Here is a 24,281-nt window from a genome sequence, read left to right as displayed (position 1 = left end):
GGAGAAGGAAAACATCGCGTCTCGGTGCCAAGTTTCGCTTCTGGGAGAAGGGAAAACGAAAGCGAGCTGTTCCCCGCCGTCCTGCACGGCGGGGCGGGACGGGCGGGGAGGGGAGGCGGTCACCGCACATTTAAGTGCGGAGCGCCGGACACCTCTCTGCAGCCTGCGAGCCGAGCCGAGCCGAGCCGGGCCGGGTCGGATTGAAGTGAACCGAGACCAGCCAAACCAACCCCAGCCGAATCAAGTCCAGTCGAACCGTGCCCAGGAGGGTCCGAAACAGCAGCGCATCTCGCCGGGTCCGAGCCGCGCCGGGTCGGATTGAGCTGAACCGAGACCAGCCAAACCGACCCCAGCCGAATCAAGTCCAGTCGAACCGTGCCCAGGAGGGTCCGAAACAGCAGCGCATCTCGCCGGGTCCGAGCCGAGCCGAGCCATGCAGCTGGTCCTGCTGACCCGGCTGCTGTCCGTCGGGCGGGCGGTGCTGGCGGCGCTGCGAGGGCGCCTGGGCGCGCTGTGCTGGAGCCTGGCTCCCCTGTCCCTGTCCCTGCCCCTGTCCCTGTCCCTGCCCGGCTGGCGGGACTCGTCTCCCCGGCCGCAGCGGGAGCAGGAAGGGGACGACGCGGCCCCGACGCCCACCAGCGTCAATTACCACTTCACCCGGCAGTGCAACTACAAGTGCGGCTTCTGCTTCCACACGGCCAAGACCTCCTTCGTGCTGCCCCTGGAGGAGGCCAAGCGGGGGCTGGCGATGCTCAAGGAAGGAGGTGAGTCCAGGGGAGGTGGGTCCGGAGGGAACCGGGGAAGGGGGACTCCGCAGGACCAAGTGCCGTGGAAAAAGTTATCCCGGGGATGTCCCTTGTCCCGCTGCCGTGGGGCATTGATAACATTGAACAGGAGCAGGTGACGGGCAGCAGAGGTTGTTCATAGCATCTTTCTTTGGTCCTTCTCTAGGAATGGAGAAAATCAATTTCTCGGGAGGAGAACCATTTCTTCAGGACAGAGGCGAATTTGTAGGCAAACTGGTCCAGTTTTGCAAGCAGGAGTTGGAGCTCCCAAGTGTCAGCATTGTCAGCAATGGCAGCCTGATCAGAAAGAAATGGTTCGAGAAGTATGGTAAGGAGGGAGCACTGGGCACAGCTGCACTGGCAGGACTGGGGAGCCTCCAAGGGGCAGCCTCACCCATGGATGGGCTTGGGGGCAAGTCGAAGATGGTTTCTTAGTGCTTAAGTTTTAGTAAATGCAAATCAAATGTAAATGCCAGTGAAACAGTGTTGATTATCTCCTGTAAAGGTAGGCATTATACCACAAAAACTTTTTGGTATAATGATGTAACAAAACAATTATTACACCATTATACCAAATGTTTCCGTATGTTCCACCTGTTTCCATAATGCTGGGGACACATACACACACAAACTATGTGTTTCTATGCTGCTGTTGCTGTGGCTTTTGTGGTTGATGCAATGACTCCACAGAACTGCATTTACGTGGCATTTTGTGACAGATGACAAGGAAGTGAAAGTGACTAGAGTCCTGACAGCTTTTAGCTGAGGGACTGAATATTAATCAATTTTTAAAACTTCTTTTCAGGTGAATATTTAGATATTCTGGCAATTTCATGTGATAGTTTTAATGAGGATGTCAACGTTTTAATTGGCCGTCATCAAGGAAAGAAGAACCATGTGGAAAATCTCCATAAACTGAGGCAGTGGTGCCGAGAGTATGCAGTTGCTTTTAAAATAAATTCAGTCATCAACAGATTTAATGTTGAGGAAGATATGAATGAGCAGATCAAGGCACTGAACCCGGTGCGCTGGAAGGTAAGAAAGTAGTATATACCACATGTTTCCTGTTCAACAAAAGTAATAATGAAGTCCTGGAGTTGTCTGAACCTCTATTGACCTGAGTCTTATCTCCAGCTCCAGCCTGGGCTGGTCTTAGGAGCCTTCTTGTCAATGCTGCATGGTGCTGAGATAGGTTCTATCTCATTCAGCACTTAAATGGAGCCCAGTATGTCAAGAATCTTTTTGGTTGTGTCATGTACAGAAAATTACTGTTTTGGTGTGTGTAGATCTAGGTTGTTTTAATATATTAAAATTAGCACAGAAAGCCTTTAACATGTGAAAATATGTTATGGAGTAGAGAAATTTAGGAAAAATTACTGAACAATGGCACATTAAAGTCAATATCTTGTTAGCAAGATATAAGTGTGTCACTTGTGTGCTGGGGTCGGGGCAGGAACAGGCGAGAGGCAGGATCATAGAAAAGGCAAAGAAGGCTTTATTCAAAAGAACGGCACGGTTTTTATAGAGTGGTACGATAGATTCTATTCTATTGGCTAACAGAAACATCTTTCTCACGCACTGTCCTTGAAAGGAACAGAAAAATAAAGTAGAAAAACCACCACATGCAAATTGTTTATAGTCAACAAGTTATCACATCTTTCCAGCTCCCTAAAACTTCCCACAAGCCACTGTGAGAAATGCTTGCCGTTTCTCTCTCTCTGTCCCATAGCATCCACATAAGTGTATAATAATTTTCTCTTACAGAGTATTAGAGGTTAGTGTACACATATTATTATTTTTTTACTAGAAATAAGTTTGAAAATGGGTAGATATAATGTGACATAAATATGGGAGAACATGTGGAGTAATTTCTCATTATTTGCCTCATGAATATTGTTATAGACACAGAATTTCTCAGAAAAAAAAAAAAAAAACAAGGCCCAAAAACCATTCTAAATGAAATCTCAGACAGTAAGGAAAACCATAATTTATAACATTTAGAGCTATGTAATGTTAATTTACAAAAAGTAAATCTGCACCATGCCCTTTGTGGAGTATTCAGTTATGACAAATTGTGTCATTTTGTCTCCACTGACAGAAAAATTAGACATTGCTACTGAGAATGAAGTCTCTTACCCTCAAGGCAAGTGAAAACATGAAGTCTTACCCAGGTGCTTTCTTTGTCCAGGTATTCCAGTGCCTGATTATCGAAGGGGAGAACAGTGGTGAGGATGCTCTAAGAGAAGCAGAAAAATTTGTTATCAGTGATGAAGACTTTGATCGATTCCTGGATCGCCACAAAGATGTCTCCTGCTTGGTACCTGAATCTAATGAGAAGGTAAAAATGAAACTGTCCCTTTGTAACTTTATTTTTAAATAATGCTAGAATATTTGAAAGGAACAAAAAACTTTCATGGCAATTAATACTTTCCCTGTTAATAGTGGCTTAGAAGAGGTTCAGTACAACTTTATCAGCAACTGCTTTTGTTATAGTGGAAGCCAAGATTTTAAATTTTCCTTAAGGCTTTTCATTGACAACAAAGTTATTAGGAAGAGGAAAAACCCATTGTTCCCAGTCCTGTGGATACTCTTCCTGACTTGGGCACAAGATCCTGAAAATTTCAGAGTTATTGTAAACACACTTTATAGTCTAAGTATAGTTTCCTAATAGAGATTGACTGTGATGTCACATTATGCCAGTGCCATCAACCTACGTGAATAAGACAGCATCCCAACCAGCACTGTATTGGGTACTGAGGAACAGTACCCAACTAATCGTACTTTTGGGTAATCCCTCTCACAATAAAGTTGCATTTTTAACATTTTCTGTCTGAACTCCTTTGGTTTGCACGCTCAGGCTCTTTAATCAGGAGAAGACTCCTTGTGCTCCTGCAGAGCCTACCAGTTAACTTGATCAGCTTCCATCCAGCTTACAGTAACCACACTAAAGGACTTAGGTGCCTAAGGGTGCAGCTCAGGCCATTTTTTAAATGCCTAAATGCCTACAGACCCTAAAGATGGGATGAGGAGAGTTAGAAGACTCAATGTTAGGAAAGTTTATGAACTAAGTGAAGAAATAGCAAGTTGAACCAAGTTCAGGAATGCATTAAATCTCCCATCTTGTGTTTCTTTTCCTTTCCACAGATAAGGACTCCATTTACAGTTTAATTCTTAATGTATATAGAGGTTAAGCAAGCACACTGGGTTGTCTTTGCTATGTAAGACCTAAAAGTGGGGCTGTGCAGTTAGCATTTGAGGTATTTGGTGAGAGGGAGCACTCATCAGAGAAAGGGTTAAGATGAGAACCCAGAACTGTTTCTACTTTTTCTTTTTTTTTTTTTTTTCATAATAGAAGTCCTACAAAAAAGGCTTCCCATGGTAGGTTTCATTCCAGAAAACTGTTTCTGATTTCTGGTAAACCTGTGTGAAAGATGAACACCAAATTGATCAGATTTCCTGTTCTATACAGCAGCAACCTCAGCTACCCAGAGAATTTTAAGAAGGACTTAGGAGATGCCCACTTAGCTAAGTAAACATGACTTATTTCAGCTGTTGGCATATTTCTTTGTGGAGACCTGAGAGCTTTTTTGCCTTTGAGCCAGCAGAATACCTTTGTTTGGTGGGGTTATAATTAAACATTCCAGTTAAAATGGTCATGTCATTTGTTTGGAAAATGGCAAAATCATTCCAGCATGCAAAACTTTAAGTTCTTCTGGTGTAGAAGTTAATAGAAAACTTGGATATTATTCAAAATACCTTTACCCAGTTGGGTACCCACATTTCACTTAGACACTGGTAAGGTAATATTCCAGGAATTACTAATTTATTCATACATAAAGTTTTTCTAGTAATTCTGTCATTTATTTCTATAAATTTCATCCAAAGTCACTGAAACAGTGATGATACAGCAACTGTTTCAAAGATTTGTATCAGACCTTGAATGAATAGTTGCTTCTTTTGTCCCTCCTTTTTCAGTGGAATGGAATTTTGATTTGTACATTAATTTAGTATTTTCTTTTGATCTATTACAGATGAGGGATTCATACCTCATTCTGGATGAATATGTAAGTCTTTTTTTGATACATGGTATTTGTATGCTAATATATGTATGTATACAACATTGATAACCAGTTAATTAATTTACTCTGCATTCTATAAAACAATTTTGCCATGTAGTACAAGGAACAAATGTGATTTATACCCATCAGACATGTTGTGAACTACAATACAGCATGACCTAAGGAGGCGTTGCCATCAGCCTGCACACATAATCCTTGCATCACAAATCTTAAGGTGTAGATGTCTAGTTTTGCAGGATATCTTTGCTTTTTTTCTTTAATATAAAAATGCAGAACTTGCCTTGAAAGTTAAGTTTCAGAGTGCCAACTTAGCTTACATGTAACTGAAGTTACAGCTTTAATCTTCAAGAATTATGATATTGCTTTGTTCCTGCTAAGATTTGTCACATGTCTAACCATGAGTTTCTGAGCCTTCTGAGGACTAGAGTGAAGCTCTTCATGCACTTACATAGGCTTTGGTGGTATTGCAGTGCAACTTGCTTAAGTCTGTAGAAAAATGAAGCTTTTACAAATTGACTTTCTAACATCTTAACATCTTATCTATCTTACATTCCAGATGCGTTTTCTAAACTGTAGAAATGGGCGGAAAGAACCTTCCAAGTCCATCCTGGATGTTGGTGTAGAAGCAGCTATAAAATTCAGCGGATTTGATGAGAAGATGTTCCTAAAAAGAGGAGGAAAGTATGTGTGGAGTAAAGCAGATATGAAACTGGACTGGTGACTCATATACTGAGTTAGGGCAGTGCATTCTGTGAAAATAGGTGTATCTTATAGGTGAGTGTATACTTGTATATAATGCTTTTAATTACACCTGGTATTTTACACAGACTGATGTTCAGTATAACTGTACATGTGAATATGTTACATGCTTTTAAAATGCAGATTACATTGTCTATACTTTCTTGAGCATGACCAAATACTTTCAGAGCTTTTACATGAAGAGATCTCTGAAATAAACTTTGTAGTCCATTGCACCAAGGACTAGAAGGCCAGCTGTTTCTATAAAATAGTCCATGCGTGTTCATGCCAGATAAGAAGCAAGAAACCATCCCAAACTCTAATTCATTCTAAATAGCTGTAATGACGGAGAAGTGGAAATTCTTATCAGGGAACACATTCTGCCTGTTTCTCAGGGCAACATGGATTGCAGTTCCTGGGTAGATCGCTGGAGGGCCAGCTGGCAGGCCTCTGGAAGCAACTTCTGCTTTTTTCAGCAGTAATAGAGGGTCAGAATCCGGGAATCATTAAGTAATAACGTATTTAAAAGAAAATTAAGGAGAAAAAATTGGCAGTTTTTATTCTTTAAGACTTAATTGTAACAGAATCTTCTCCCTCTCCTCTCTATAAACACATGATATTTGCAAAAATGTTGAGGCATGTAATTTTCTGTGAAAACATATTTTTAGTCATGAAAAAATATTATATTCATTCATCCTAAAACCTAGAGGTACATTTTACCTAATGATAAACAACATCATATTTCACATAGGAAATGTCCTTCAAATATTTGTTCTAACAAATATTTACGGGGAAACATTGTTTTTATTTTATTAGTATCTCAATTTTCCTTTCATCTGCAAATATTGATTTATTATTTTAAACTATTTTTGAACTGTGGGCATATAGTTCTGATGAATATTCTTTCTTAAACTAATTAATACCATGTAGAACAACCTAACATATATCTTCTGTTGAATACTAGCTTTTTATTTTGCTAAGCTATGGAACTACACACAACAAAGTTCATAAATCAAACAACCCTGTTTTAAAGGTTGCTTATCTCAGCAACTAATTAGCTTGCTGGTTATAAACCTGCAGATTTTAAATGAAACTAATTTGGTTTTGTGAGAGCTACCTTTGATTTTAAAAGCAGGTAGCATCAATATAAAATACAAAAACTAAAAGAAAAATCCTCAAAACATGAAAAATAATCTAATATACTGCCCTCACTCTTGGTTTTCTGGCAATGGTTGTCTTTATAATGGCAGGTTTTCAAATTTAACTAGTCCCATCCTCCCTCTGTCTGAAGGGTACAGGGATAGGCACTGCACAGAGCAGAAGTGAGATGGCACTACTCATTAATCCTGTCCCTGAACTCAATGCCTGGACTGTCTCACACATTTAAATATTTGCAGAAGCTGGAAGCCAGCATGCATTAAATATACCACATAGAGAAAATGACACCTTATTCAATTTTTTCTGGAAATGCTAGTTAATTTTTTTAAAGAAGTTTTTTGCATTTTTGCATGAAAGAAATGTTTTGCATTCACCTAATGCATCTTCAAAGTTGAAGGGGGAAAATGCTTAAGTAGGAGCTGGTACTTCTGTGTAAAGAAAGTGCTCTGAATACTCAGTAAAAATGTTTCCATTTATAATTCCTTCAGTTTCTATTTTTACTATCCTAACTGTAACTATACTCAGTGGTGCTCTTTTGTCTCTTTGTATTTTGCATTTTGCAGTCACAACATTTCCTAGACACTGACATTTCAGTATTTTTTTTTTCTTGTATTAACACTTAGTGACATTTAAAACGTGGCCCACACACAGTAACCCCACAGTCTTTTGGCAGCTATTTCACTGACCTTGGCTGGAGATCTCCCTGGCTCTATGAGCAGTGCAAATTTATGTAACTGGGGTTTGACTTCCCCTGCCCAAATATTAAATCTAGCCTCTTCCTCAGTACCTACACCACACTGGTAGAAAAGAAGCATTTTTCTTTGTTGCTGTCTCAGTCCCAGGATGGGGAAAAATTTAGTGCATCAATGTACCAAAAAATCTACCACCCTGCAGCTTCTGCAAAAAATGCCAGCTGTAGCACAGCACACAGATATGAGGTACACAAACTCCTGTTCAGGTCCAGAAATCCTGCCATTCTTTGCTTTGCATTTTACCCTGTAAATGGCTATCCTTTTTCTTCCTCTGTGCCTTCAGAGGAAACTGCAGGAGAAACAAGAAGGAGATGAAAATGTCAAAATCCAGTAAAGAGTGTACAGACATTTAAGATGACTTTTGCTAGAAGGTTCTATGTGCTTAAAATGTTGGGGATTTCACCTGCATAATTAGTAAAAGGTTTCTGCTCTGTGTGATACTCCTTTTCAAAGGAAATATGAATTGTGTACATTGGAAATTAAGAATCTCACAATACAGTTTGAGAGTAATTTCAGTTAATGAACAGCTATTGGCATTTTTATTTGCAAAATCTATTGTTGTGTAAAACAAAAAAAAAATTGTTACAGTTGATGAGTCTAGTTTATGTTAATAAAATTATAAACACAGTTCATATTGGACCAAGAGTGGACTTTGGCCTTTCATGATGTAGTGGGGGCTACCTTTCAGTATGGGACTAGAAAAATAAAACAGAATTCAACATGGTTACTCTCAGGCTTAGTGATTACAGCTACGTTGTGATCCTGAAAAGTCAGGATTAAATTTAAGTCTTATAAGCACAGATATGCTTAATTGTAGCTTTGTGTATAATATCATAGTATTGCAGCTAAGCACTTGCTAAAGATGCTGAATTGGGAAAGAACTGGCACTGCATTCCACTAACATTATACAATTGTTTCTATTTGTAAAAAAAATGTAGAGAATGAGTGTTTGGAAGGATGACTTCTGATAAAATTGTGACTATACCTTGGGTAACAAGTAAAATTGTCACTTAAGATGCACTTTAGGATGCCCTGTTTTTCAGTATGAAGGATGCTGATATATTTGAATGTTACCAATTATCAATTTTGGACTAATAGTGTCAAATAATTAGTGCTAAGTATTTCATGAGTGTGTTGCACCTTTCAATAAATGTTTCTATTTTCTTAAGTTTGTCTCTAATTTTATTTTTTTTTTCTGTAATACAAGCCATAGTAGCAGAACGTGTGGCTGCATTCACAAGAGATCTGTAATTCTGGGTGCATTTGGTCTGTATTTAGCGGGGGGGCTGCTTGCACGGTGCCAAGGGCAGCATGGAGGCCGAAATGGAGAACAATGGTGGTGATTCTCCTCGTGATGAAAGGCACTTGTTACAAGGCTGAGTGGACTGGTCTGTGCTGGGAGAAGACAGTTCAAATACCTTGTGCTGTTCAGATGTGCGAAAGGCACAGCTATCCATAAATATCCGAGGACAAAAATAAGATTATCTTCTGTTATGGTAAATAAGAGAGAAAAGCCAGTCTATTTAGAAGACTGAAGACAAGCAGCTTCTCAAGCTCACCCTCCATCTTCAGGGTCGGTGTAAACTCTTCTACTAGAGAACCTCAAATTGAGCTTTTCACAGTATTTGGCTGTGTGTGAGAGGATGCTTGGCTTTTTACCCCGCTTTGCCACTGCCCCGCGCACTGCGGCGCCGTGAGGGGCCCAGCAGCCGTGCCGCAGTGAGCTGCGGTGTGCCCCGGGCCCGGGGCTGCCGTGCTGGGCTGTGCCCCATGACTCCGCCACACAGCTCCCGTGCAGCTCCTGCCGTACCTCCTGCCTGCCGCAGGAGCACTGGGCCTTGCTCCGCACACACACCGACAGCAGGGAGGCTCGGACAGCTCCCGCAGAACAGCCGTGCCCGTCATGGTTCCCGTGTTTTCCTCTCCTTCCTTCCCCGGCAGGCAGGACAAACCCCCCGCCTCCTCGGCACAGCCAGCCCCGTTGTTCTCTCTGCCGCTGACGGACCTGCTGGGCCTGGCCCATCACGCTCAGACAACTCCAAGTGCTATTGCTTCAAGCAGATGAAAAGCCTCTCGGTACAAGCGGCGGCTCGGCTCGGCACGCCCGGGCCGGCGGCGCTGCCAAGCGGGAAATCCCGGGATCCCCGCGCCCGGGAGGCGCCTCCCGCCGCCGCCAGGGGGCGCCGCTGTGCCTGGCGCGGCGCGGCCGCTTCAAAGTGGGCGGTGGCGCGAGCGCGGCCGTTAATGGCGCCCGCCCGCCGCGGGCGCGCCCGCCCCCGCCCGCCCTCACCCCACCCTCCTCCTCCCCCGCCGGAGAAAAGACCGGGAGCGGCGCCCGCCGCGAACACTCCGGCTCCGCGGGGGGTGGAGACCATGGTTGGGGCGGCGGCGTCGTCCTGCCGCGGCTCCGCGGGATAGCGCGGGACAGCGCCGCGCACCGCCCGCGGGCCGCCCCGCGCCGGCAGGGGCTGCAGTGGCTGCAGCGGCTGCAGCGGCACGGTAAGGCGCCGGGGGCGGCGGGAGCGGGGGCGCCTCCCGGGGCGCTGGGGCAGCGGGAGGCGGCGCCGGAGCGCACGGGCACCCTCGACCCCTCTACGTGAAGGGCTGTGGCGGCGGTGCCGGCGGCGGCCGTATCCCTGCCGCTGCCGCCCGCCGGGAGCCCCCGGCTGCAGGGCGCTGTGCCCGGAGCGGTGCCGGCTGCGGGGCGGGCGCGGCGGGGCCAGGCTGCCGGCGGGAAGCGCGGCCGCTGGCGGAGCGCCGCGTCGGGGGCGTAATGACAGCGGCAGCTCAGCCCCGCGTGTGCTCTGTCTTGGGGTTTCCATAAACGAACGAAAATGTCTGGAAAGAGCCCAGCCAGTGCCCTGGAGTGCGGTAGCCATTCGTCGGGAGGGGAAAATAATGAGCGCAGGGGTCTGTGGAGTGCCACCCCCATCCGTGCTCTCAGTACAAACGGAGTGTGCAGCCTGGGGAGAACCCGGATCGTTTGGGTTGCATGGTTGAAGAAGCGGGAGTAAGGCTCGGGCTTTCCTTCCCGGAGCTGAAGGGATGTTACCGTAGCCTTTTTTTGAGCTGTTGGAAGAGCCCCTAGGTACAATAACGAGGTGTCTTCCCACCCGCCGGATCAAGGATATCTTGTTCCTAAACAGATCAGGTCCTGCATCATGTGTTTATTGCTTGTGTAGTACTGGAAGAGGGAGTGTCAGCAGGGCAGGCTGATGGAATAAGATACCAGCTCTTTGAATTTTTACTGTGTTCTTGATATACTGTCACTTCTGCCCTGGAACATAATATTCCTGTTCTATAACAAGCATAAAGGATGATTTATAAATAGATCCATTTGTTTATATTGTCCCCTGTGTAGCCGAACAACTGTTTACATTGGGAAACGGATTGCTTCATTTCACATCAGCTTATCAGTGCTGGCCCAGGAGTGGCTAAGCTGAAGTTACATGTTCTTGGGCAGAGTGCTACTGGAGAGATTATATCAGTAGTGTAAACTTCTGGTGGCTGGCCTGTCTGCTTGTGTGTGCTTCTCTCACAGGCTTCGGAGGCTACTGAGGGGATGAGTGGGGGGGTAAAAGAGTGTGTAGGGTTGTAGTACAGTGAGGGGGAGAATTGTGCATTTTAATGAAAATGGTTAGTTTCTACTTTAATGGGACTTTTACAGTCTGGGAAAACTTAGATTGTTTTTTCCTGGCAGCGAGGTATCAAGGTGTCCCGACATGAAGCTTGTTAAATACCCAAGAGAAGCAAGATCAAGTGAGAAGAGTAGTGGCAGGAGGGTGTCTGTCTAGGGGTGTCTTGAAAAAGACAGGCTTTTCCCCATGGCCATCTTCATCCCCTGGAATGAAGTTTCATTTTTTTACTCCCCCCCTTTCCCTGACCATCATGTCTCATTATCCTCTTGTGCAATCTGTGTATTACGAGGGGGAAAACTATTTGTGATTGAAATAATACTAGGTGTTTCAATTTGATATAGCTACTTTGAATAAGCCATCCTTTATATAAAACAGAGGGTTGATTTCCCCTCATATCTAAATCACCATGATTCATATCCTAGGAGCTGCTAGATCAAATCATGTGTTTGTTGTCTGTTGTTATTGTAGATTTTTGCCCTTGAAGCACTGTTTTGAAAGTTACACTTTTACACTATTAGCAGTAACACTTACAAACTGTTTTTTTTTTTTTGCCTGATTCAGTATTTTCAGGCAATAATTTGTAGGGGAAAAAAGACTATATAGTTGCTTAAGTCCTTTGATTTTAAGTGTGGGTTTGTTTGGTTTTTTTTTTTTTTTAACCAATACTATATTCCAAGTATTTGTCAGATTTCATGTGGGTTTTTTTTATAACTTCTGACAACTTTTCTTTCAGTTAAGCCAAGGGACAAAGCTGCTGTCTTAAACATGAGTTTTGGCTGCAGTGTCATACAGTGGGTATGAATGGCTTCAGTGTATCTGCTGTATTTACAAGAATGCTCTCATAGGCTGGCAGAAAACTCGTATTTGCCCTCCCAGTGCTGATTCAGGGAAAAATAATGGCTCTGATCATCCTGCAGTCTGGTCAGCGAGCACAGACCTTCTCTCTCTCTCTCTCTCTCTCTCTCTCTCTCTCAGAGACCTGATGTAGCAGGGGAACTGGAACCTGTTATACTTACCACCATATTTCCTGTGGGTTAGTATCAATAGTTATGCAATTGAGTTAGTAGTCTGTGGATTGATTAGAAGACTTGCTTTTCATTGTGCTCCTTTTTACATCTTGTGTTACAAAAAGGAAATGGAAAACAATTACAAACTAACCCACCACTCGCTTTGAGTGGTGTAGTGATTCTGCTGTGTCTAACTTAGGCTGTGGTCAGCTGTTCTTTTTATAAGGCATGATCCTTTTCTGTATTGCTTTGTGGAAACAAGCTCATAAAATTCATTTTGAAGGAGATCAGACAAAAAGATCATAATGATAATGTCTGTTTTTCACTTCTGATGGCTGGGAGGAAGAAGCTGTTGAAAATAGACTTGCTCTTCTGGCTGCTTGCTGCAAAGTGTTATGTTTTTTGTGTTTCCTAATCAACTGGGATCAGAAATGCTTACAGTTTTTCTGCATATGCAGTCAGCAAATTCTGGAACTGGCAAAAATAGTATAAAATGGATTTTCAAATAGGTTGGTTGGTTGTTGATAGTGCTGCTTATAGTGGTAGTACCATTAAGTGTCTTTTCTAAAAGGTTGGAGAAAAAGAGGAACAGAGAAAGTGAATCAGTATGTCTGGTAACTTTTTATTTACTGTGAAGACAGACTATCTTATTAGATTGTTCTAGTCTTGGCATGACTATTACTTCCTTATTACAGCAACATTCTCACCTTTTCTTTCATAGAATATCAAGTCAGTGGTAGCTTGTTGCATTGAAACACCTTGCTGTTATCCTCCAGGTATCACTATGACAGTTTAATACAGCTTCATCCTGTTTATATTGAATGGAAATGACTTGTGATTGAAAAAAATGTACTAATGCTTATTAAATAGAAACTTTTTCTTCTTCATGATGTCCAATGGATCATCTGAAATACTTCAGAATGTGGGCAGGTCTTGCAGGTTGTCTGGAAAATAAAGTTCTAACTTACCAGGTTCAGGTGTAATTTTTTCGTTACTTACAAATGTTCAGCTTTATTTGCACTGATCGCTGCTTTGCTTGTGAGCAGGCAGATTCCATAGTTTTGGAGTCTTTATTCTTGAATTTCACCTGGAAATTTTACTGACTGTTCTATTTCTGGAGTATTTGGGTTATTTCCTGTAACCATAAAACTCCAGTATGAACTACAGGCTATGAAAGCTACCACTATGGTTCTTGGAGACAGTTTCAGCTGACCAGCCTTTGTCTCAACTCTACTCTCTACTAAATAGATCATATAGAGCATAACAATTGTATACTGTTCTACATATCCAGTCCTTGCAGACACCTCTTATATTTAGCCAGAAAAACTCAATACAAGGAATATGAAAATGAATTAGGAAAATATATTGAGGCAAAAATCTGTTATTATCCCTTGATAATCAGGCATGTGATCAGCTTCTTCCTATGCTTATTATTTCTGCCGCTGTTCAGCGGTTGATTTGCTTCGTGTTTGATCACTGATGAGGATCTATGTGTTTTATAATCTCACAGCTATTAATTTCCTTCTATAAATACTTTTTTGTGTGTATGTATATAAAATATATGCTATATAGAATGTTTTACACAATGTATGTATATAAATATATCTCTCTTACTTTTCGTTTCTCTGATGGGGGCAGGTCTGACAGAAGCATCAGAAGTGGTTGCCTGCTGTCTTCGTACACAATGTGTTCAGTCAGGGCTGCCTCCCTGCAATGACCACACAGGATGGTTGTGGTGGTATGGGTGAGCAGAGTCTGTTCCTTGCTGAAATGTCCCCTCCCTGGGGTGACAGGAGGGGTCTTGCTGCATTCTGTAAAGCAGCTGTATTTTTCTGGGGCTGATGCGTCAGATAGTGTTTGTCCTCTTAGGAGGAAAATGAATGTTTTTTAAGTCTGGGTTTCCTTCTATTGCTATGGTTTTCCCTTCATCTCTCTATTCCCTATTAAGAAATACATCCATTCCGACAGAATGAGAGCAATGCTCTGTGACTTGTGTGGTCAGGCTCTTGTCTCCAGTGCAGTCTGGTAACAGCAACTTCAAGTTCAACACCAAGCTACGTGCAGTCAGTATATATATATAGTTCTAGCCTGGTTTTCTGAGAAAATAGAGATTGCGTGCAACTCTCTGTGAATGTCTGACTTTCATTGTTGCTCTTAATTTCTAAACCTTTTGAGCAATTCCAGTTGCATTCGTGAGAGGGTGGTAGCTTATGGCCGATAAACCTACACCTTTTCTTGCAGTAGGTAGCCTTGGCAGATGGAAAGATGCCTGTTGAAGGACAGATTGAAATCTGAACTCTTCCTGCAACTTTGACACATATTCCTAGGAAACTGGGTTTTACTGCCCCCTTTGCTTACAAATCAGCTTACATTGTGTTCCTATTTTTTGACACTGTTTCAAATTATACTTTTCTTTCGTTACCGAGTATTTTTGCAACAGTTTTGAATATGAAGAAGAGCAAGTGTTTAGTCTTTAGCCCCAAGTAGCTTTATAATATGACAAAAAGTGCATGATGAGAAAGGAAAGAGTCACTGGTTTTTAAAAAGATTTTATTGTTCTTCATACATGCCCTGCTTATGTGAATTCCTGTTTGTTAAAATAATTATTTTAACTCTTTTCTTTTTTTAATTTTACTTCATAATAGCAGCTCTTTAGACACCCAGAAACTTTTAGCTGTATCATATAAAGATTGCTCCCCAAATGTAACAAGACTTAATAGGATGCAAACTGAAACAGTTCAGTCTTATTTCTGTATTTCTCCTCTGTGTTTGTTTTCTGTAAACAGACTCTGTGTGAACCTTTCAGTTAGCTGATCACTTTTGCACACTGCTATCTGTTGAATACATCTTGTGGTCTTTGTTTGTCTTGTCATGCTGACTTGATTAATGTTGTACCATCATCTTCCTTCATGAATAATGTATTTCCTGTCATGCAGTTGGAGCCTAGAGAAGACACCTACACCTACTTTCTTAGATTAATTATGCATTACTTTTACCTTTGATGTGTACTGTCTATTCTTACTTTAATGGAAAAAATGCTGACCAAAAGATACATGTTGAGGGTGTATAAGGTATGTTAGATTTGTGGAAAGGCAGACCATATTCAAATAAAACCAACCAAACGAAGCCCCAGCTTTTATTAGAGCTTCCTGTTTATTTTTCTTTATACTTCTGATATTAATTGGCAACTTGTATTTTGAAAGGTTTGCTGATGATGTCTCTCTTCTTTAAATCATCAGGTTTTGCTGGTGTCAGTTACTGTTTCTTAGTTTTGTGTGTGTGTCTAGCTTTCTAGCAAAGATATGACAGTATTCATTAGGTTTCACTGTTGCTGGAAAGCTGTAGGATGCATGTGCCAGCTCAAATGGGCTGTCGATGTTTATTCCATCTTGTTGTTTGGTCTCATTGATCCTCTGGACCACACTTGGAGCCTGCTGGGCTCTGGCTTGCTCCAAACACTGAGCTGACCTCATAAGCTTTGTGCCTCAGGTAAAACAGAGCCGTTCTCTCTTCCTGTTAATCGCTGAGAAGTGAAACTGATACAGGTTAAGCACAACATGGTGGTGAACCTTGTAGTTGCTACAGGAGCAGAAGCCAGTTGTTCCCTAAGGGTGCAGAATGTACTGTCTGTAGTTCTGATGGTAAGCACTTAAAGACCTTCAAAGTTTGTGGATGCTCATCCATTCATACTCACCTGCAGGATGTAAGTTTATCTCAAGGCTACAGCCTTGTTTTTTTCTCTTTACCATGTGATGTGGCAGTCCCTGGCCTTGGGGAAGGTTGTGCTGGAAGAATTGGTGCTGTGTGCAGCTTGCTCAAAGCAGTGCTGCTGACCCCGGCACCTCTCCATGCTGTAGGTGGCTCCACTCTGTGTTTAGTTGTGCTCTGTACTTCGGATCCTTGTGGCTCTGAGGGAGTCATTCTCTGCAGTGTGAGTTCATCCTTCTCTCCACTGTAGTTTTTCACCTCTCCTGCCTGTTGAAGCAAACAGCTTGGCTCCATCAAACTGCTGCTGTCACTGGGCATCAGCTGTGGTGGTGTTCAGAATATGTAATGTCAAGTCACCTATCTCCTTTCTTGCATGATGTCTCACTGGGGCAGCAGCATTGGCCATTTAGTTTGCATGGATTTATGTCTGAAAATCCATTCTTAAAGGTTTTACCACTGGCTTTTGTTGAGGGTGAAACAATAGCTCTTAGTAGTTTTACTGTCTTAACCCCTTTGCATCTGTAGAGTCACTAGGAGTGTGATAAGCCAGTTCTCTGTCTTCTGTTCTCTTTTGTTCTAGTTTGTTATTGTCTTAAAAATTGCACTTCAACGGGAGCAACAGGGTAGTTCTTATTTCAGTTCATGTTACATATTTAGTCAAAAATCAAAGTATGACAAATTCATAGACAACTCATAAATCCAAAGAATGTGATATCTTTTTGGCAAACTGTCAGTGCTAAATATTTGAATCAGTCACTTTACATTTCCACTAGCTCCTTAGAAAGGTGAACTTCACAGATTTGAATGAAATATAATATTTGGCTGTGTTCCCTGCTTTTCAATTTAGATTACTGCTGTGAAGCTTTCTTATAGTTACAGATGAATGTATTTTCAGGGGCTGCTCTTTTTGGAAAGTTTTGCTCTGTCTTCTCTGAAAGGTCTGCATGGGGTTTTTTGGGGGTTTCTTCGGTTTGATTTTGTCTCCTGTCCTCCATGATTCTGCTGTATTGGTCCTCAGACCAACACAGGCATGTCCTTGTAACTTTTATTAATAGGAATAGTTGCTTTTGGATGGGATGATTCACCACAGCTGCCAGTATAAGGAAGAGTCAAAACATTGTGCCCCTTCATTGTGCTAATAATAGTGATGTACCTTTTTGCTGGCTGGCAACACTGCTGTTAGTGGCAGCTTCAGAAGGGATTGCTGCAAGGGCAGTGAGGATCTCTGCTTTTTCCCTTTTGCCTTAGGATCTTTTCTCATGCAGCTTCATTTCTCACTCCATGACACTGAGCTCATTTTCATTGAAATGACAGTGTATTTTCACTCTGCTATCAACCACTTCTGATCTTGAACTGTGGAAGGGCAAAGATGGTGCTATTTTTGGAGGAGGAAAAAAAAACCCACAAAAAACCCTGCAAAACAAAACAGTTTTTGTGCTGTGCTGGACAGGATGTTACTAAAACTATAACCTGGAGAGTTCCAGGGTAAAACAATATGTGCACATAAGGATGTCCTATCAAAATCACCTAAACTAATGTGAAAATCCATTTGTTTTCTCAATACCAAGGGAGTTTCCATGTGATTGCCTTAATGTGGGACTTATTCAGCCCTACTGGTTATGAAGAATTTTCAGTATCTGGAGCTTTATAGGAAAGAGAGGAGATCATTCTCTTAAAAGGAAAAAAAAATTCTTTACAGTCAAAGAAACTTAAAACAAGCAGGCTTAAATGAAAGACAGTATCCAAGTTCTTGGAAATTGCTGAAAGGCTGCAGAAGGTTAGTATCTGTCCCTTAGCAATTAGATCTTCCTAGAAATGTTTTGTTGAGGGTGAAACAATAGTTCTTAGTAGTTCTTAGAGTAGGAAATGCTCTTTGTGGGAGCTATATACCTGAGTTTAGGTATTTCATACTAGCTCAAGTCTTTGTGTTTGCTGTCCAGCTGTTTCAGTGCTTGAGTGGGAGAAAATCGGAGGATACTCCATGAGATTTAAAAAAAAAAATCAAAGCCTGACGAATGACTGGGAACATTCAGTGAAAATATGTAGAACTCCACTACCTGAAAACAGTAAATGCTGTAAAAAGAAAATAAAGAATAATTTTAAAGACTTGTGTTCCTATTTTATACAGACACTTAAATTTTGAATATGTGCATCAGGTAAAGCACATCATGTTTTCATGCATTTATTGAATGCTCAAAAAGGCTTTGTAAGAGAACCTTCTGTGATTTGCATCATTATGTTCTTCAGGAGTCTAAGTGCCAAATTGACTTTCTCTTTAATTGAGGTGGCTCCTGACATTTAAACCTATTACACATCTACAGTGTTGGAAAGTCTGCAGGGATCAGAAAAGATTCCCTCATTTAGCAGAGAGAGTATTTTCCTGAATATACTGTGTCCATATTTCTTTAAAACAAGTTACTTTTCATAATAATACAAAAAGCCCTCTCCAGTTTCTTCTCCTTCATATTCTTCTTCCTACTCAGCAGCCATTCAGTACATGGAAATAAGGAAATGAGAATATTTTGAAATAGGGATACTTTGCATAAATTATTTCCAAAAATATTTGGAGGATTTGAATGTTGACGTTTTCTTTGGATGTTAACAGTTAAGGAGTATAATGAAACTGTCAAATTAAAAAAGATATGAATTCCTTAGAAAACAATAATGTAAATACAGTGGTTTTCCTCTCAATGCAGTATACTTTTGTAGATATCATCTATTCCTGGAAAGTACCACAAATGCAAAGTATGCAGATGCAAAGAGTGGCTTTGGGGCAGCGTGTCCCAAAATGACCAAATGTTGGGCATCTGACGGTACAGCTTAAACTGTATGAGCTCTTAATGTGTGAAGGCTTGATGTGCCTGCCAATGAATGAGCAGTGCTGTATGATGGGAAAGATGTGAGTTATTCCAGAATCTCAGAGGGTTGTCTGGTGCTAGCCATGAAGACAGCCAGGTTGAGTGGGCCTTTGGCTACTGTGGTGTTGTGAATTGCAGCATTGTGTGCCCTGTCATAAATGAGCACACAGAGAAGGGGCTGGTTAATCTGTATGTGGAGCTGTATTTTCTTTTAAGATAATTCCTATTTGCATCTTTTCCCTCTTTTCACTCTGTCCCTGTGTTCTCCTGTGTGTTTTAGGAGAGAGATGTTGGTTAGTTGACTTAGTTTTGAGATTCTATGGGAAACTTGAGGCAGAAAACTGAAGATAATTTGCATATATAATTCCCTTTTCCATCCAAGAACCACAGTCCTCTCTTAACTGATAGAGTGCCTTTGGGAAATGTCTGATATAGCACAAGGTATAGAAGAGTACTGACAGTCACCTTGGAACAGCTGTCATCCAACAGGCATGGGGAGACTATCCCCAAAAGTTCCCGGGTTACAGGGAATCCATGCTTTGGGTTAATGCCATCATATCAATTTCGTCTTGCCTCGTGTTTTGCCTCTATTTTGGCTGTGCAGCTCACTGCCAGTCGCAGTGATGGAGCCATTGCCAAGTCAGTCCATCTGGCTTAGCCGATGCAAAATGCAGCTGTACCTCAGCTCACATCTGTGCCTCTTCCTGTGCTGTGGGGCCACTTTGTAGCCTGAAAGGAATTGCCCGGTGTGTTTCTCTTCACCCAGTACATCTCCTGTGTGGTCAAGTTTCAAGAGGGAAGGAATGTGAATCTACAGTCTTCAAAATGAGAGCATTGCCTTTTTTTTCAGTCAAATACCTTGTGTGTTTCAATGTATCTGAGATTACAGGCAACTTCTTTGGTCCATTTGTGATTGACTGACAAAATGAGGTCAGGTTAAGTCTGTGTTGATTTCTAGGTCAGACTAAACCTTAGACCCTTTTTTAGTTTAATTACTCTCTAGTACTTGTAGGTGAACAATAACTTTAAAAATATTTGCTAATGAGGGAATTAAAAATGGGTTTATTTTCTCACACAATTGTGAGAAAGTTGCAGAATTTAAACTGTTCTTACACCTCATTCAGATCCCAATTATGGTCAAATTATTTTAATATTTTTCCCTAGGAAATTAGACTAGCCATGTGGAAAAACCATTTCTTTTTCCCAAAAAATTACATTATTTTTTGAAGTGGCGTGATATGCCTAGTCTACCTTTTTATAGGAAAACATACAATATTTAGTCAACATTACTGCATTTGGGGATCTTCTGGAAGGCTTAGAAAAGCTTATCCAGTAAAATGAATAGGTAATTGCGATTTCATTATTTTAACCATAGGTTTTGATTGTTTGTTCTTCACTGGAGGGAGAAATGCATACAGGGAAGACATTTTTCATTCCAGCTTTTTAATAAGCAAGTGTGTATGTGGTGGGGAATTGTCTTTTCACAAAGGCTCAGTTCTGTGTGCTTTTCTATTATATATATTATAATAAACCTGATAGTTAAATCCAACCATCTCTTTTTTAAAAAAAAAATCGAAAATGGCAAAGCTTCTTTAGAAGTGCATCCAAGAGTTAGTAGAGTAGTAATAGCTGTCAAGTTCAAAGCAAAGCTAGCAATTAAATCTTCTGGCCTATCATGCTAGAAATGTCTTAAATTTCGCTGTTTTCAGCACACAGTATCTCCTGTATTAGTATGAATGGATCTATTAAAATGCCTTTTATCACTGTGCTTTGAGCTTTTCTGTCTTCATGAAATCATGTAGCTGCTTTCTCTAAAAAGCCTTTAAAGAGCTTCCCACATGTGATCTGATGAAAAGCACCTCACTGCTGGGAACCAGCCAGTCAAATAGCTGTTCAGCTGTGGTAACCTGAATATTTCTTGCCAAGAGAAAATGGTGTGGGATATGTAAACCAGAAGGAAGGAGGCGAGGGACTGTGGCAGGTGGGTAGCTTCCTACTCTGCTTCAGGGAATCCATGGGGATTTCATCTCCTGGCTTGTGTAACTGCATACTTCAGCTGGCACTGTGCAGCAAGAGCTTTAACCAGAGTTCATAAGGGTTTCTCTCTACTCTAAGCTATATGCTTAAATTTTGCTTAAGTTTCCAGGATGTAGCTCTGTGTCTCCTTTGCACAGGGCTTCAATTTGTTTGTGGCCTGTTCTTGCACAGCAGAATTTCCCTTTGAAAACTGTATTGTGTCCCTGGCTGCTGTGGGAGCTGGTGCTGCTGAGGTATCTCATCTTTCCCTCCCTTCCCCCTGTGACTAGGGCTGACAGTGTAGGACTATATGAAATGCTGTCTCCTGACAAAGCTAAGGAGGCTGCTGAGGATATGTTTTGCATAATCACAAGTTGTCACCAGTGCAAGTAAAGTGAGAATCCAAAGCTGAAATTCCTTCTTGTGCATATAACCTGTCAAACCTCATCCTCTTTCCTGCGTGCCCTTTAGCGTTTGTCCTTGGACCCTGCGGCTGCCAGGCTGTGAGCTGCATCATAAGCTCTGACAGGATGAAGTGCAGAGAGATGAGTTCACGGCCATTTGTGCCTCCAGGCTACTCTTGGCTGACACAAAGAAACAGATGACCCATGGGCTGTCACACAAATATAGAGTAGATCCCACAGCCTTTCTTTCCACATCTGCCACTGGTCCTCTGCTGAGGCTGACACAGGTTTTTTAATTCTTCTGCCTGTCAGCTTGTACCTCTGTACAATACAGTTTTTTTGTTGGAAACCATTACAGCACATCAGCAAAAGCCTGCCAGGTGAATGGAGCAGCAGCCAGCTGTAAAATATAAACAAGTAGATAGGTATCTGTGGGAAATAAACTGTGAATCACAATGTTCCAGGACTGGGCCTAGGCAAGATGCCATTTAACATTTTCATTTCTAAGACAGAAGCTTGGAAAAAAAAAAAAAAGCATTCATAAACAGCAGTTATGCTGTTTACCAGATTGCAATAATAAGTAAGCAGCCACAAAGAATGATTTATTTCTTTTTGATGAGTAAAATCAAAGGTATGTATACTGGCTGTAGCTGTTCAGGTTTCTTGGTGAAAAGTTTTCCAGACATGAAGCATGAGGGGCTGCATTGTGGAGAACAGCAACTCTGCAAAAGTGTTGGGATCAAGCTGGATATCAGTGCACTTTATAGGAAGGGAAGATAGGACTAATTTAATCCTTGGATGATGGGATTCTTAGAATAAACATTTTTCTCCTGGAATGATAGAGGTGTTACTAATGACAATAACACTCAAATTCTGTATCTGATCCTAGTTTGTACATCTTTAAAAGGTCTTTTGAAAACCTTCAGGTGGATAGAAAGAGCCACAATAATTATTAGTGGTGAAAAAATTCCTGGAAATTACGTAATATGGAAAGGGTGGAGTGTGAGCAACTGCTTTTTTTTCCACCTGCATTTTTATTGGTAGTTACTGGATTCTTGTCCAGATAATTTTAAACAGACTTCATGTCATCCAAAGATAAATGTCTAAAAATTGTTGAATGTTGATAGTCAGGTCATTTTTGTGAGATAAATTTAGTTGCTGATGCAGGATAAAACATCAGTAAAAAATGATCAAGAGAGAAGGCTGAGAAGATGGAGAAGGTTATTAAAACTATGGGAAAAGCATTTGAGGGGGGCAGTTTACATGAATTAAATAACAATAAAAGAGTTAAAATAGCCCAGCAGCATGTGCAGGAGATGACCATTGTCCTTTAAGAAATTCTTTCTCAGGTTGAAGCCTGAGAAAAGTAGGAAGATCTTTCAGGATAAAAGGATACCATTTTATAGACCAGGATAACCATTTTATTTGTCAAAGAGATCAGAAAAAAGACTGCATTTTATGTACATTATATGCATGTTCTTTCTACAGGATTTAGACATACAGCTTCTTGTTGAATATTATGATCAGCCTGCAGGCTGAGGGACTTGCAGGATGCTGACTTTTTAAGAAGAGACTCTTGGGAAGGAGGGGAGATAATTGATTTGTCCATCTGTGTAGAGCTTAACCAAATAGCTGCATAACTCCTAGGAAATGTCAGAGAGAAGGGTTGTAATTTCCAGTTTGGATAAGGAGAGAGAGAGAGATTTAGAGTAGGAGGTAAATCTGTGAGGTCCTTCTGTAGAGAGGGTAAACTGAATTTTTGTGGTTGGAAGAGATTGCCCAGGAGCAAACAGGAGGAGTGACAAACACTGCTGATAAGAACTGTTTGTTTCCTCAGGATGCCTCCTGCCTTTGTGAGATACAGGTGGGAGAGAGGGCCCCAGGAAGGCAGAGCGGTTAGTGAGGTGCTGGCAAGGGCAAGGTTTTCAGAGGAAGAAAGAGATTAGGAGATGCATAAGTCAGATGAAGCTGATGCAGTGACTGAGAGTGTTGGCCCAGGACAAGTTGTGTGCTAAAATGAAAGAGAGCTGGCAGAAGAGAAGAAGAACATCTGTGCTAGAGCTTTAGGAAATGAGTTTGAAAGCAACTTAAGCACTAACCTGCTGTACAAGAGACCCTGTACAATACCCTGACTGTACAAGAGACTGCATTGACAAGAAAGTGTGTTGTACTAAGTTCTTTTCTTTTTAAATTAATTTTCCTCCTCCTATTTAGAGAGGGATAAACATAACTAGAAACACTGTCTAAAGAGCTACATGGAAAGGCAAATAGCTGCAGCTCTTCAAACCAGTAAATTGCCCTTCCTGCCATTAGAGAAAGTGGTGAATCTCTCCAGGTTTCCAGCCCAAGGCAGGTTGTATGCCTAGGCAGTATTTGTTATCCATGTAAAAGCTACTAATCTTGCTGTCAGGGTAATTGGAAAATGTGTAATAATCTTGGTGTTCAGCTTAACAATCTAATACATCCCATGGACCTTCTGACCCCAAGGTACAGGAAACTGTTTTCTTATTTTACAAGTAGATAGACCGTAATGAAAATAAATTTTTATTTTCCTCCTGAAATGTCAGGATAATTTAGGAAAAGGGCAATAACAATTTTTGTCAGTTTTCCTAATTTTCAAGCAAGATTTGTTTTAAAGAAGTAGGACGGGAATGTTGAAGTGCGGAGGATGTAGAAGAAGTGAGGAGGGGAACCTTGTTTTGGTGACAGAGCTGTTGGCTGAATAACTGATCAGTAGCCTAGAATATTGGAGTACATGTATCTGAGCTTTTTTTGAGCTTTGGTTGCCTGAGTAACAGTAATTTACTGTTTTTCTAGAAGTACCGTAGATATTTTTCCCTATCACATCTCCCTCTACATGGAAATCAGTGGAGGATGAGAACGTTGCAGAATGAGAATGTAAAAATACTTATTTTTAGGAGGTTTAAATGTTAAGGCATACTTCAATAATTACAAATATTTTTAAATAGCATGTTGTCTAAAATTAAGATGAATAAGGAAGATGGGAATTTTCTGTGTTTGGCTATAAACTTATTCCAAGCTGCATTTTTTTTTAATATTTGATGACAAAAGACAGGTTTTAATGTTTAAAATCTACATACTCAGTTTAAGTAAATAAGTTTTATGAGTATCTGTTGG

At 41.3% G+C, this 24,281-nt stretch overlaps 2 protein-coding genes across 3 annotated transcripts in view; both read left to right on the top strand.

Moving 5' to 3' along the window:
* The first annotated feature begins 200 nt into the window (after positions 1–200).
* RSAD2 (radical S-adenosyl methionine domain containing 2) lies at positions 201–8,680 on the top strand. Its single transcript, XM_066545859.1, has 6 exons — positions 201–764; positions 952–1,113; positions 1,591–1,820; positions 2,974–3,123; positions 4,817–4,849; positions 5,421–8,680. The coding sequence occupies exons 1-6, from the start codon at positions 434–436 to the stop codon at positions 5,583–5,585; spliced, it is 1,071 nt and encodes a 356-aa protein (XP_066401956.1). The 5' UTR covers positions 201–433; the 3' UTR covers positions 5,586–8,680.
* Positions 8,681–9,881: 1,201 nt separating this feature from the next.
* Positions 9,882–24,281, top strand: part of RNF144A (ring finger protein 144A) — a 62,339-nt gene continuing 47,939 nt past the window's right edge. The window contains exon 1 of one of the 2 annotated variants that reach the window (XM_066547242.1): positions 9,882–10,011. The gene's annotated coding sequence lies outside the window, so the exon portion shown is untranslated. The remainder of the gene's footprint in view (positions 10,012–24,281) is intronic. The other variant, XM_066547243.1, reaches the window with a different exon arrangement.

The sequence above is a fragment of the Molothrus aeneus genome, chromosome 3 (genome assembly GCF_037042795.1).
Source record: "Molothrus aeneus isolate 106 chromosome 3, BPBGC_Maene_1.0, whole genome shotgun sequence".
Taxonomy (NCBI): Eukaryota; Metazoa; Chordata; class Aves; order Passeriformes; family Icteridae; genus Molothrus; species Molothrus aeneus.
This window is presented reverse-complemented; position numbering and strand designations above follow the sequence as displayed.